Source organism: Zeus faber (assembly GCF_960531495.2).
Source record: "Zeus faber genome assembly, chromosome: 19".
NCBI classification, from domain to species: Eukaryota; Metazoa; Chordata; class Actinopteri; order Zeiformes; family Zeidae; genus Zeus; species Zeus faber.
The window spans coordinates 9,943,940-9,958,939 of record NC_137206.1 but is presented as its reverse complement, the minus strand read 5'-3'; the positions used below and the strand labels follow the sequence as shown (position 1 = coordinate 9,958,939).

General features: G+C 46.9%; 2 protein-coding genes across 2 annotated transcripts in view; one reads left to right on the top strand and one right to left on the bottom strand.

Annotated features, from left to right (window-relative positions):
* Positions 1-755, top strand: part of tmem14ca (transmembrane protein 14Ca) — a 2,024-nt gene extending 1,269 nt beyond the window's left edge. Inside the window, exons 4-5 of the mRNA XM_080020206.1 lie at positions 1-68; positions 547-755. The exon at positions 1-68 is cut by the window's left edge and continues 20 nt beyond it. Coding sequence (XP_079876332.1) covers positions 1-68; positions 547-604 — 126 coding nt within the window. The 3' untranslated portion in view covers positions 605-755. The remainder of the gene's footprint in view (positions 69-546) is intronic.
* Positions 756-1,441: 686 nt separating this feature from the next.
* Positions 1,442-15,000, bottom strand: part of mak (male germ cell-associated kinase) — a 16,499-nt gene continuing 2,940 nt past the window's right edge. Inside the window, exons 3-14 of the mRNA XM_080020207.1 lie at positions 12,342-12,396; positions 11,897-12,018; positions 10,931-11,013; positions 10,230-10,362; positions 9,901-10,072; positions 9,260-9,427; positions 8,009-8,251; positions 6,910-7,112; positions 5,403-5,542; positions 5,147-5,293; positions 2,063-2,179; positions 1,442-1,601 (exon numbers count right to left, since the gene is read on the bottom strand). Of these exons, the coding sequence (XP_079876333.1) occupies positions 1,444-1,601; positions 2,063-2,179; positions 5,147-5,293; positions 5,403-5,542; positions 6,910-7,112; positions 8,009-8,251; positions 9,260-9,427; positions 9,901-10,072; positions 10,230-10,362; positions 10,931-11,013; positions 11,897-12,018; positions 12,342-12,396 (1,741 nt within the window). The 3' untranslated portion in view covers positions 1,442-1,443. The remainder of the gene's footprint in view (positions 1,602-2,062; positions 2,180-5,146; positions 5,294-5,402; positions 5,543-6,909; positions 7,113-8,008; positions 8,252-9,259; positions 9,428-9,900; positions 10,073-10,229; positions 10,363-10,930; positions 11,014-11,896; positions 12,019-12,341; positions 12,397-15,000) is intronic.

The window sequence follows — 15,000 nt, the reverse complement described above, 5'->3', positions numbered from 1 at the left end:
GCCGTCATGGGAAAGAGGTTCTACGGATCCAGGAAGCTCATGCCCGCTGGCCTGATATGTGGAGCAAGGTATCGATACCACAAGAATACTTTGATTATTGCACCGTCACAAAAAAATACCAAGGTAAAGGTGCAGTGTGTAGGCTGTACGGAGCGGACTTGGCAGAACTGGAATATATTCATGAGTACGTTTTAATGAGTGTATTATCTCATAAAAATGAGAATCGTTGTGGTGGCATTACCTGAGAATGAGGCGTACACTTCCACCGAAGCCGCCGTGTTGAACCGCCATGTTTGTACAGTAGACCAGGATGGACAAACCAAACACTGGCTCTAGAGAGGGTGGTCTTGCATGTCGACTTCTAGCATGTCGGCATCTTTTGGCCATTTGAAAAGTGGAAAATAAAGCTTCGTGTTTTGGGTTTTACAGCTTCTAGCCTCACCTAGGTACTGTAAATGAGTGTTCCTGAATGCCGTTATGTGCAATTTGTGGTGTTACTATTTATGTGTTGTATTGTTTTTGTTGTTTTGTTTTTTTTGCTTTTAGTCTTCTGATGCTGGGGAAGCTCGGCGTGTCGGTACTCCAGAATCCCCAGGGGACCTAACCAAATGGAGCGTTCCAGAAACCCAGGAGGGGGACAAAAGAAACAGCTTACATGGATCCATATTCCAAAACAGCCTGTTGGCACTATTATTGTTAAATGTTGACATTATTTTGTTGAAAAAAAAAGAACAATTAAATTACTTTGTATAGAACGCTGTCTGCCATTGCCGTTTTTGACCATAAATGAAACACCATGAAACTAGTTTGTAAAATGATTACAAAATCGTTAAAAAGTTTATTAGCTTTCGTCATAAAAACAAGTTTTCCATTGTCTTGCGGTGTGTGATACAGCTGGATGTCATGGTTCTCACAAGCAAAATAAATGGGTCATCCTTATGGCTTACACAGGGTAAATAAAGAGGAAAATGATGATTTTGGAACAATTTGAATATGATTTTTGCACTATAGAAAACCTTAATAAAATCCAGGAAGAATATCTGGTCACCGTGAACTGTAGAAATAACCTACACATTGTACCCGCATAGATCCCGCAAACTTCAGTTTGCATACATCACAAAATTAAGTGCCAGCGTGCGGGGCTCGACCAAAGAAATAGGGAATGAGACGATCGGTTTTCCTTCGGAAGAGCTTCACTTCCATTCTATCCATCTACTTACTAGACATAAAGTACTTCCTGGCATACTCTGTCGATGATTTTTCTTAAATACATTTCTGAATAAAAGGTGAGGACAACCATCCGGTTTTGGATGAAAATGTCCCAACATATCCGCCTCAAATTAACCCATCTGATGAGGAGCGCCGCGGGCTTCCAATTCTTACTGCTCGTTACCACTGTCCGGCTCGCCCCCCCCCCCCCCCCCGAATGACGGTTTGTCCCATTTAAAGTTTGCCGTATTTCGACGTCCAGTCCACCCTGCCGTGGACCGGCTGCACGGCCGTGGCTCGGGCCAGGAGGTTTCCGGAGGCTTTGCCCAGGGCGGCGTAGCTGGTTCCCTTCATGGGAGCCCTGTCGGTCCTCCTCTTCCACCCCTCGTAGTCTGGAAGACCGGGTCAAAATCCACCGATCAAAGACATCGTCAAAGAAAACAAAGGTTTATACTGCGCGTCCCATAAAGCAATGCCTCCGCCCTGACGTTACCTTCGTTGCTTTCACACAAAGACGGGTCGCACGCGGGCTTTGGCTTGGCCAATTTGCCCTTGTCTTTTTTATGATCGGGCGAGGAAGAAAGACTGACTGAAAGAGGGTGAAGGAAAAAAACAGAAGAGACATGCACGGTGACAGTCAGAGTGGCGCTTTAGATGGGACATTTCAAAAGAGAGACGGGACAGACATCAGGGACAGAACAGTCGGAAGGTGGAAAGGCAGCATCTTCCGAGTCTCCTAAGAGTCTGACGAGCCCCCCCGGAGCTGCGGGTCGTCGGAAAAATGTTACGACGTGATGTGACGGCGTCCGGCCCCGAGGGGACCATCCGACGGCTTGAAGAAATGAAACCTTACCGTGCGGCCCGGCCAAAGGGGCCAGCTGGATCCTCTGGCCCACCGATCCCACCTCCCTCTTCTGGACGGACGGCATGTAGCCACGGGAGAGGTTGTACTTGGTGCTCACAAAGCTCCCTAGGAGAAGAGAGCGGACGTGGCTATTTGGAGCAATTGTTTTACCGTGCGAGACACCAAAAGCACCAAACACACATACAAGCGCGTACACTTAACACGGCCCTGTGGGGTACTCCATAATGACCGGTCGATAGCGGCCATCGGCGGTCAGCCGTTCTATGAAATCATTTAAAATCACAATTTCATGCCAATGTATTGTTTTATTTAGCAAGCAGTCGTGTAATAACAACAACAACAACAACAACAACAACAACAATAATAATAATAATAATAATGGGATAATGCACAGCCGGCCGGTCATTATCGCAAAATAACCTACGTGACGTTATCCCTTAAATATGTAACAGTCTGCGCTTGTTGACTGGCGTGAGAAATTCCCGCGGGCCCCCGGGAGACGCAGCTACCGCTTGCGACGCCACTAATGAAGATCTAACAGGCGACCAACGACCAAACGACCGAGCGGCCGCTCCTGACCAGCGACACCTTCCATCCTCGGCCCGTAGATCGTAATCAGCCTCATTAGTCAAACGCCCCCATTGTCCGCCCCGCGTGCTGGGGGTGGGGGGGGGGGTTCTAGTGCAAATCACCGCCCAATTTAGCCGCTGGGGTTCTTACTTTTTTAAGGGTTAAAGCGCGGATCTGCACCCTCACCCGCAGCGGAGGGGTTAAGCACTTTGGTCCCTTTTCACATGTTAAGCAGGCGGCTCAAACACCTGAAGCCCTTTGACGTCAGCCGCCATGCTGCTTGTTATCTTACCGCCCGTCGCCCTCCAGCGATTCCGGAGAAAAATAAAACAACTACAAAGCGTGTTGACCGGTGTTTGTGCTGGGGGTGGTGGGGGGCTCCCGAATCAAATACCTTTGCCGGGATGGATTTTCTCCAGCGTCCTCCCTTTCGCGGGGGTCCTCCCCGACCCGCCGTCCGCAGGGCTACGGGCGCCCCCTCCTGCGCCCCATGCCGGGGGGGGGATGAAAAAGGGCCGAAGGAGACGCGCGTGCGGGGGGGGGGGCAGAAGGGAGATGGAGAGGCGTGTGAGGGAAAAAAGGAGAAGAATCGCAGGTGGGGGTACGGAAGACGCGGGGGTCGGGCGTTCCGTGACAAACGCGGAGCAACGAGGGGGAGCCCCGTCCGTTTCCGGCGCTCGTAGCGCTGAGCTCTGCTAAAATGGCGGCGGGGAGGACGTCGTCTAATAAGGAATAACGAACAAAACATGTTTATTATTTGCCGGAAGGTCTCCGCGGTAGCGTGCCGTTCCGCCTGAGGCGCATCCGTCTGTGTGGTAAGGAAACAGTCAAAATGAAGAGGTTTGACAGGGGATCTTTGCCCCTGCACCTCGCTGTCTTCACCGTCGTCTGGAATGACGCAGGCATGCAGATGTAAGCACCTCATTGGATGGACAGCAATGGCTTGTCAAAAACCAGCTAAATTTAGGAAAAGGTTTTACTGATTTGCAAAACGTGTCTGCGGCAGGTAACCATGTTGTTAAATAAATGCCCCGTCTGTAATTTAAGTATTTGGCTTTTATTTTATTATCGGCTATTTCACCCATCCTCCCATGTTAGCTGTCGTAACATGTTAGCTATAGTAACATGTTAGCTGTAGTAACATGTCATCTATAGTAACATGTTAGCTGTAGTAACATGTTATCTATAGTAACATGTTAGCAGTAGTAACATATTAGCTATAGTATACATGTTAGCTGTAGTAACATGTTAGCTGTAGTAACATGTTAGCTGTAGTAACATGTTAGCTATAGTAACACGTTGGCTGTCGTAACATGTTAGCTATAGTAACATGTTAGCTGTAGTAACATGTTAGCTATAGTAACACGTTAGCTTAAAGCCGTGTAGCATGCGGTGTCAACGGTTCATAACTGATCAGTGGTTTATAACCGATGAGCTGTTTATGACATAAGCAGCACAGTAATGATAAACAGTATATATTTGGCTAGGCAGAGCACCTAAACAGACTGGAATCTGTTGAAATAAAAGACACGGAGAGCACAAACAGTCGTAATCTGTGTCATTAAAAGACCCAGCCAAAACTAACATGGTGACACCTCTCCTGGCTTTCAGCAAACACTTAAGGCAACGCTTATTTGCCAACATAATGTTAAGTACTTTAACATAAGAACCAAAGCAGAAGATAAGAAAAGCAGGGAGGACCGGAGCTAAAACTAACAGCGGGTGGCGGGGCGGCCCGGGGGCCATTGAGGGGACACTGGATCTAACGCCCAGCTCATGAATACGCAATGGAGAGGCAGAGACGGAAAACAGAAAGCGGGGAAACTCGGAGACAGGCCGAGTGTGTGAGGGAGACGCCAGGGAGGGAGCACAGCAGGGGGGGGGCACACCGCGTGTCTGTCTACATGACAAATGACTCATACAGGGCCCGCCCGCCCGCCCCCCCCCGAGCCGGCAGACTGCGCCCCCAACCGGCCCGGCCCCCTCGGAGCAACCGGCGCTCGGCCTGGATCCCAGGCGCTAGCGGCGGCGCTATCGTGGAGGGGGGTCAGCGGGAGGCGCCGCGTTGGCGCAACAGTGGGTGACGCCGAGGCTCGTTTGCAGCTGGGGCGAGCGCCCACTCGCCGTTTGCATCCCAAATGGCCGCTGCTTGAAAAAAATCGCATTTTGTCGACGTTTAAGCAATTGGGCAACCTTCCATTTCGCTTCAAAGAGCACCTTCGTTGAATACTCAGCGGTGTCCGACAGGATCCTTGATGACCCTTTATTTACGGTGCTTTCACAATGAATGCCAAAAGCGGCGCTCTGTTCTTTAGTCTTTCTCAACAGCAAACATCCGTCCATCAAAAGTCGTACCGTGTCGGTGCAGCCCTTAATGACGTGTGCCAGCATGGTCTCGTATTGGTTGCCACCTGGCAAGACAGGCTTTCTCGCACAGCGGGAAGCCCCCCCCCCCCCCCCCCCCCCCGCGCCCCCCCCGCGTGGGACGGCGCCGGTGCTCACCCGCATTGACTCTGGCGACGGACAACCCTCCGCCGATGGGAGCCAGAGGTTTATTCGCGGCGCTGGTCGAGTCGTCCCACAGGTCGCGCAGCGTCGCGCCGCCCGCCGCCGCCTCCGCGCAGGGCGGCTGGCTCCTGCCGATCAAGCCTGGCGGGCAGACCACGGGACAAACTTTGGATCTAGATCTCCCGTCGCGCCCCCCCCCCCCCCCCCCCAAACCCCCCCCGAAGATTTTGGCCTCTCCGTTTGGCCGTACCTGGTAGGTACCGGGACTGGCTGAGATAGTGTTGCCGCGCCGAGGAGCCCGAGAGGCCGGAGTCCATTCGGCCGACCTTGATGTTGCTGGGCAGCTTTGTGACCGTGCTGAAGGAGTACAGCGGCTTCTGCTCTTTGGACCTAAATAAGATGGAAGCAAAAGGGTTAGCGACCCGTGAGGCCGGACGATTTGGGACCATTTTTTACTTTTTAAGCTCGCTAGAAATAGGCGATCGACACCTTTCCCATTGCCAGCAGAAACGCCGTTTTTTTCCCCGGTGCGTCAGGGTCGACGTCACGAACACGTCGGAAAAAGGGGCGTGTCATGGTGCCGGTGCGATTGGGAACAAAACAGTAGAGGAGACAGCAACTTGAACAAACAACGACATAAAACTGTAAAACTTGGGGAAAAAAAATAAGTATTTTCTGTTTTTTCAAGAGAATCGGATCGCTCGGAGCTGTTTATAACCGATCAGCGGTTTATCACCAATCAGCTGTTTATAACTGATCAGTTGTTTATGACCGATCAGCTGTTTATAACCAATCAGCCGTTTATAACAGATCAGCTGTTTATAATCGATCAGCTGTTAATAATCGATCAGCTGTTTATAACTGATCAGCTGTTTGTAACTGACTAAAATGAGCCATTTAAAAGAATCGGATCGTTCATAAACGACACAACACTACAGTGGAAGGACCGGAAGCGCCGGCTCTCCAGTCCGCTCTCCGGTCCGCTCTCCGGTCCGCTCTCCGGTCCGCTCTCCGGTCCGCTCTCCGGGAGCGGAAACACTCCTTCGGTCCAGGGACCGGCTTGGGGCTGTGCTGGAGTAGCTCGGAGCCCGGTGGGGGGTGTGGGGGTTCTCCACTGTGCTCCCCACGGAGCGCTACCCACACTCACAACATTTCATGGACCCCCCATGCGGTAAAAAAGTCAATAACTTCTCATTTTGATTTTGGATTCTAAATGGGATATGAAATGATGGAATGACACACGGATATTCCTGTCTATTTACGTGCCAACGTCTGGAACGTCAACGTTCTACTCATCGCGCCGGTGAAGGGAACCGAATTGAGTTGTTTAGCTTTGACCGCTATTACCCAGACCTAACAAGGCGATACTAGCAAGAACTCTTTGGGCACAAGTCGAGCTCAAACATCTCCAGAGCACGGCCCAGGAGCCTCATCACTTTAGATGCCAAAATAGGACTTTTCAGCATCAAAAAGGAAAAGTTTGTAACCAATCAGGGAAAGCAATGGGGAGAAATTCCCTGAACCCAATAACCACGCCCACATCTGCACTCAATGGGAAAAGTAGTAAGATGACATCATGAATGGGGTGTGACCAGCGGTGGAGCTAGTTAAAGATTTCAGCCTAAAGAGGCAAGTGTGACACTCGTTTTCTGCCAGTCTTGAGTTACTTTTTTCAAAACGAGAGGACGTTTGGGTGTAGATGACGGGAAGGGTGTAGATGTTTTCACAGCACCGTAGTGGATCGTACAGAAACTTACTGTAGCGTGGCCTCCTTCTGGCCTCTTTCCTCATCGCTGTTCCCCAGACTGGGCTTCTTGGAGTGGGAGACGGCGGCCTCCGAGGGGTCGGACTCCTCCCAGCTGTCTGAGGTCCTGACCACCGTTTGACCCCAGCGCCGCCGGCCGTTCTTCAGCCCCCCTGCCCCACCGCCGCTGTTCTCACTGCCCGGCGCCACCGCCTTCTGTGGGGGAAGACGCCGCTATTCAAAATCCTGTAACGCCTGGTTCTAATTTCCCAATCATAACGAGCATAGAGACATGAAATCTGCAGTGGGAGAATCCATATCATTTGGCCAATATCCGTTGGCCAGTCCTCGGGGTCCATTGGCGGGGTCCATTTTTTCATCGGGTAAAATGGGTGAAGATCCTCATGAAGTGGAGAGGTCAGTGCAGGTTGGGTCCAGTCGCAACCTGAACAGACTTCAGGGTCCTCAGGGTTTATGACGGAGAGGAGGACGGAGGAGTGGAGTGAGCGGGCTGGAGTTGACAAATCTGACCGGCCATTGAAGAAACAGAGGGCAGCTCAAAGCATCGGCGAGGACCAGTCGATGCGGGCAGAGGTGGGGACGGAGGGGATGGAGGGAAAGAGGGTGGGGGAAGCATTGTGGATATGCTGTTGAGGTCTAGTCGTTTCAGTAGGTGACCGGTGCCTGGACCAAATTAATTTCTGCATCTAGTTTAGATTAGTGGAAAAAATCCAACTGGTCTTCAAATACTCCACATCATTCATTAGTCGTAGCCTCATTCTACAGTCCAGGAATCTTGCTCATCAGTGTAAAGCAACGACCCCGACGTGATTTAAAGTGGATTTATACAGTTTATAAGATTAGTTATGTATTGGTTCAGCGGAGTATGATTGGTCATGGCCACTTTGAAACAGAATGGAATGTGACTGGCTCACTGGATTTGACTTGTCTAATGAGAATTAACTGGGCTGGCTGTGTCTACTTCCTAAATAGGTCAGTGGGTTGACACAAATATACAGCCTGAGAAGCCTGGGTCAAGACAACATTGAAATGGAAGACGAGATAAAATAATCAAGCGGGATATACTGTATGTCGGATATAAAGATACATACTGTATGGCTTTGCACCTCATGCTTGCTCTCGGCCTGCGGCATGGGAATCTGCTGGAGGGGCTGCTGCAGGGATCTGGACGAGGAGGTGGAGGCCTTGGACTCGGACGAATACTGCTGGGGATCTGCCTTGGTCTCGGATGCCTGGCGCTGGGCTGGCGGCCTGGCCTTGATTTTCCTAATCTCCTGGCTCTGAGGGCGGGGCCCTAAAACCTGGCCCACCTGGAAGTATGGGTATCGAAGTGCCTGGAGACGGTGCAGGGGAGGGATTTAAAAGCACCTTTAAGGAACAGGATTACCATCATCTTAATGGGGCACGGAGGGTTACAGGCCAGGGGAAGCTTGATGACAGATTGTATGGTAACTTAGAAACAGTTTTAAATAGGTGCATACAGTATATAATGTGCAAGGTGTCGGTGGTAAATGCACATGTAACACAGAGGTAAGGCTTATTTTAGGCAATAATTAGAAATAAATCATTCTAAATTCATCTAATCTGGGCAGGAATGAAAACGTGTCCCGGGATCGACTTTCAGAAAAATTGGGCTCCTATTCAACCATGGTAAATAAAATAGTGCGTATAAAAGAGGAGAGAATGAGATAACTCGTCGCTATTGGTGTCACAGTTAAGCTGTAAACATACATTTTAGAGAAAGCATATCTATTTTTGTGGAGTAAAGCTCTCTGAGTACAGCTGCTAGATTTTGTAGTCAACAAATATCGAACCAATAGGTCTACATAAAGCAAGATTGCCTACTAGCCTCTACAAAAGCTTAGAACACTTGACAACAGACGGATAGAAACCCCTGGAAGACCTTGTAAACTGCTGGTGGAAAAACTGATTGGGGAAAACAAACAATCTCAGCGGAGTAGAAATCACCTTTTAATTGCAAAATGTATTGGACATTATGCAATTAAAACATAATTTCTCCAATCCATCTCCAATGAGTCATACATCCAATGGTGCACACACCAGCAGAGGTGCGGGATAATGACGCACAGGCCCAAAGCGGCACAGGAGATGGATCTTGGCTTAGGCACCACTTCAATTGATTGGCATTATGAGGTTGATGCATCTTAGGCATCTTCCGGTTTTGAACCACATATGTAATGAAAACCGTCTAAGACACACAAATCACATTTTCAAGAGGAAATAAATCCTGTCTTGGATATCATGGTAGTTACATGTTGGGTTTCAGTGGGAATTATGTGGATGATTAGAAAGGCCTGAGGCCCCCCCCTGACCCAACGAACCTGCACAGCAGTTGGCCGTTTCTTGGGGTCCCACTGCAGCATGTCCTTCATCAGAGTAATGGCCTCATTGCTGGCATTGGGGATTAGGGTCTTCAGGTGGGTGGGCACGCATTGGGGGAAGCGGAAGTTCATGGCTGAGGCCAACTGGAAGCCCTCCGACCAATCCGACTGAGGAAATAGGTTTATTGGGTAGATGGCATTTAAGTTCCCATGTTGTTCCAACATAAGCAATTATACAGCACAATTCCAGTTTTGCCAGTTCTGAAAATGATTGGTCACCTATGGTAGGCTGCAATTCAGAATCGTTGTCAATGCGGAATCTGACTGGCCTGTGATGACGTGTCAAGACACATTTAGTTTCTAAGCCCATCAGCACTTACTGGAGCTCCCAATAGTTGTGAAAAAAAAGTTTTCCTATAAAGTTATATGCCACTACTAAGTATTGCTTCTGCACGAGACTAAAATCAAGACGACATGGAGAACGGAGCTGGAGAGCCGGTGCGTTGATCAAGCTGCGATGGACAACTCGGAATAATTTCTACTGATTCGGATTTATTAGCAGGTGGTTGCGCACTAACAATAACCGAGACACTGACACCGGCCCATCCTATAACGCTATTATAAGCTTACGTGCATCTCACCTTCTTAACGGTGCCTAACACCTGGCAGATTTTAAAGATCTCATCCACTTCGCTGTTCCCGGGGAAGAGCGGTCTGAGGGTGTACAGTTCGGCCATGATGCAACCCACCGCCCACAGGTCTATGGGGGAGCTGTAGCTGGAGGACCTGAGCAGCACCTCCGGAGCACGGTACCTGAAGACCGAACCAAAGAGACAATGTCACGCCCGCCGCCTCGCCCCGCTCCCGCATCGAAACACACTCACGCAGAAACGCCAGGGCATTTCTGGCGAGATCCCACGCTGCGTCACCTCACGCCGAGGAGCCGCGAGGCGGAAATAGAAATCCTCACCATCTAGTCGATACGTAGTCCGTGTACGGAGGCCGGGAGCGGATCTCCCTGGCCAGTCCAAAGTCTGCTATCTTGATCAGCTCCGGTCCCATGCACAACAGATTCTCTGGCTTCATGTCCCGGTGGAAAAAACCTGGAGGGAAAGGGCGATAAAGCCTGATATCGTCCCAGATCGTGCTCCTTCCCACTGCACTGCAGAAGGAAGGCCCGTTCTGACCACAGCCTACATTGCATAGCTTAAGTTTATCGAGAGATGATTGTAGGTTACTCGGAAATACAGTAATTATTCAATTCATCTTTGATGTCGCTAAAAAGAAAGTCACGCCGACTAAAAGTATTTTGAAGCTCGCGGCTTGTGTGTTCTAATAATCGAAAGAAAAGGTGCGCTCCGACTCAATAAAATATGATATATTCTACAATATGTCCACTTGATTTGTCCACTCGAGAGGGCAGAACAGAGCACCGGCAGCTTGTGAGAACCCATGAGTACCGGCCCACTTCGAGCACTGTGTAAAAGATTACTAAAAAATACAGAAAAAGTTATTACGTACCAAGATGTTTAGTACAGAGTTTTTACAAAATGGGGTGTTATTACATAATGCGCTGTTGCTTCTTTGTGAGATGAATCATCCGAAAGCGATACAACTAAATCACGTGACTCTAGTAAGCAGCAGAGCAATAGAGAGAGCAACGCTCCTTACCATGCTTGTGCACAAAAGCCAGCCCAGTGATCACTTGAAACATGATGTTCCTAATTTCATTCTCAGTGAACATCTTATTCTCCCTAGCGACAGACGGGGCGGAAACGAAGATTGGAAAGAGAGAGGAAACAAAAAAAAACAGCAGAGAAGAGAAGAAAAAGAGGTGAATGGAAAATAAACAAAAGCAATGACAGTCCAGGTGAAAGAGATGGAAACAATAGTACGTGCGTTGTGATTGGATGAGTGGAGCCCCCTGACACACAGCACCCACCCACCCCCAACACAATGCAAGCCCGCCTTAATCCAGAGAGTTTGGTGACCGAAAGGGTTTCGCAAACTACAAGATTCAACCACACTCGTGAAATTTACAAATTTCCAAATTTTGGCTCTTGAAAAAATTACTGATTTAGTCCACTTAAAGGCTCCATCAGTATTTTAAATTTTTTTGAGGGCATATAATTTACATTGCTCGTGCAAACAGTCGGGGTGATCTTGTAGTGTGCGTTGGACTCGTCATGCGACGGCGGCGGAAAGGCGGCCGGAGCACCTACCATGTTTGTGAATAAACGACAGGCCTTGCAAAATCTGAAAGCTTATGTTTCTGATCACCGATTCGGGTAACAATTTGTTTCTGCGAACATAAAACGCACGAGATTTCCCGGTGAGCCTTTCTACGCGATCTGCGACTTAATTCCATTCTGTTTGTGAAAAAGAAGCACGGACAAGGCGTGAGGTGGAAGTATTTTGAATTGAATAACAATTGCATTAGGCCCGAACAGGATTCAGAAATGCCTAAATGTGACTACAAAGCATGTAGGTGATTTATCATCTGATCATTGTTTCGAGACCTCGACCACACTGAGTGATTCCGTGACCAAATCTTTGACCAAATTGGAGCCTGCACAAAACAGCAATATCCGCCGAACCCATCCAAAATGTTTACAAGTGTTGTTTTGCAAGGTTCACCTGTCTTTCATGAGCTGGTAGAGGTTCTCCTTCATGTACTCAAAGACGAAGTAGAGGTGGTCGTTCTCCCTGATCACTTCCTTCAGTTTCACCACATTGGCGTGGTTGAGCTTCTTCAAAGACTGGGGACGCATGGGAAGAGGCAAAAGCAATCAGGGAGCATCACGTATTCCATACGTCGCGTCGAGAGCATCGGGTTTGGGGCCCGGCTTGTTTATGGAGCTGATTTAATCAGGGCAATATGATATACTGCATGAAGTCATTTCCCCTTGTAGTTTGAGATATGTTGGCATGCGCTGCCAAGAAACTGTCACGTACGTATATATTTAGTATAATTTGGTATAAACATGACGCCAAAAGATGAATGTTTGACCCTTGGGTGTTTTCACGTTGCCGGTGGTATTTCATTTTCTACATATAGCTCCTGCGTGGAAAGCGTCCTGACCTTCACTTCCCTGAGGTTCATGCATTCTTCCCACGAGTAGAACTTCCTCTTCATCCTGTCAAACACAAACGAGTCTTCGTCAACCGAGGGGAAAAAAGTCGGCCGTGCACACGACGACAACGTACAACTTAGATCCCACCCAACGGTGTGTCTATATCAATAATCCATTGCTTGTCGCCGGTGTCTCCGGTTTCATCTTTCTTCCCATGATAAACTCCCCCGCATAACCTCGCTGTAACCTGAGCACCCGTTATTCTTTGTCCCCTCCCGTGTGCTGTATTTTAATTACAATATCAAATGGAAATAACTGGGGTATGTATTATTCCTTAAAACATGTAAGGCGCTCCCGGGCAGGCGTCAGAATTGGGATAATTGCATCGACACTATGGAGTATTGAAATAAACGCGGGATTCAATGGCAAATATGTAAAGTATAGTTGTTTTGAATAATAAGCCAAGAATAAAACTTAATGTTTGTATGGTGAGAGCAATTTTCTATCTGTAAAATATATATATTTTTAAGCAGAAAGTGATTAGCACCTATTTTTTGCTACAACAAATAAAAGAATAGATACAAATAAATAAAAAAACAAACAAACAAACAAACAAACAAATAAATACACAAATAAATAAATAGATAGATAGATAGATAGATAGATAGATAGATAGATAGATAGATAGATAGATAGATAGACAGATAGACAGATAGATAGATAGATAGATAGATAGATAACAAAATAAATAAATAACAATTGCATGATGTCCAAAAAAAGCATAATTTAGGAGTCTCTATCAAAGTCAAGGTGCTGTATAATTATCTAGACAGAGACAGACAGACAGGCGGACGGACGGACGCACGGACGGAGAGACAGACAGACAGACAGACAGACAGATAGATAGATAGATAGATAGATAGATAGATAGATAGATAGATAGATAGATAGATAGATAGATAGATAGATAGATAGATAGATAGATAGATAACAAAATAAATAAATAACAATTGCATGATGTCCAAAAAAAGCATAATTTAGGAGTCTCTATCAAAGTCAAGGTGCTGTATAATTATCTATGGTTATTACCCTACTATCACCACACTGTAACCCACTAATCTGAAATTGATTTGTGCGTTCACACTGACGTGTAAACATACGGCAACCGTTTATATGAGACACCTTTCAAGTAGAAACTCAACTCTTCCTCTGTGTGGACTTATGTAAGAGCAGAACAGGACAGAGCGATATCTCTTTCCTCCATGGGCACCGGCCAGCTGTGGGCAAGCTGTCAGCACTGTCAACAGGAACCCAACGCACACACGCACGCACGCACACGCACACACATCCTGCACTTTCACTGCTTTGTTTTTTTTCACCATCACCACAAGGTATTGTCTTGCATGGTAACCAACGTAGCCTCCTTCCTAGCACCGCATGCATTATGGAGGCCTGTCGCCGCCGCGTTGAGGCGATCGCTTGTAAGCCGGGCTTGTTTGCCTGGGCGACAAGGCGGAGAGAGGGGTAGTGAAGGCCCCCGTGTGTTTTTTGTTTTGGTTTTTTTTTCTTAGGATGCCAAGCAATTACGTGACTCAAACTCTCCAGAGCCCATCTCACACAATGCTGCGTCAGGGCTAGGAATGTTCTTTATCACCTCTCGTCCAAGATTGGGCAGCCGACGGAAGGTTTGTACGGGAAGCAATAACGTCAAAATGGAAATGGTAAATGAAATGTACTTGACTCGACCACCTTGAAAGGTCATTTCAAGCAAATCCCAGGTGAACAAAAAAATATTTTTTCCATAGTGAAAGTATATTTTTAATACATAAAGTGTGTTAAATGTACATTTCTACCCATTTGTACTTTCTCTACAGTCTAGTGCAGTTTGGTCTAGTCATTGATAAACTGTGCAGTGAAAGTATAAAGCATATCGAAATATTAACCTAACTTAAGATGTGCTTTAGTTTACTTCTTAAAAAATGTAAAAAATATTTTGGTCATGAAAAGTAAGAAAAATACATAAAAACATTTTTTTTTATATTTAACACCATATTAAGCACAAGTTCCAACACACTATGTACAACTTCATTGGTTTAAATTTAACATAAATGTAGTATATGATATATTTAGAATGACTAGTTTATTAAGTAGTATGCCTAGTTTTAAAACCAGTATTTCTAGTTTAAGAACTAGTAGGCCTAGTTAAATAAATAGTATGCCTAGTTTTAGAACTAGTATGCCTAGTTTAATAAGCAGTATGCCTAGTTCCATAACAAGTATGCCTAGTTTAATTAGTAGTATGACTAGTTTTAGAACTAGTATTCCTAGTTGTAGAACTAGTTGCATAGTTTAATAAGTAGTATGCCTAGTTTTAGAAACTAGTATGCCTATTTTAGTAAGTAGCATGCCTCGCTTTAGAACTAGTATGCCTAGTTTATTAAGTAGTATGCCTAGTTTTATAACAAGTATTCCTAGTTTTAGAACCAGTATTTCTTGTTTAAGAACTAGTCGGCCTAGTTAAATAAGTAGTATGCCTAGTGTTAGAATTAGTATGCCTAGTTTAATAAGTAGTATACCTAGTTTTATAACAAATATGCCTAGTTTTAGAACTAGTAAGCTTGCGCTAGCATTAGCACGGAAGCGGCGGCAGCCATTATTCAGAAACAA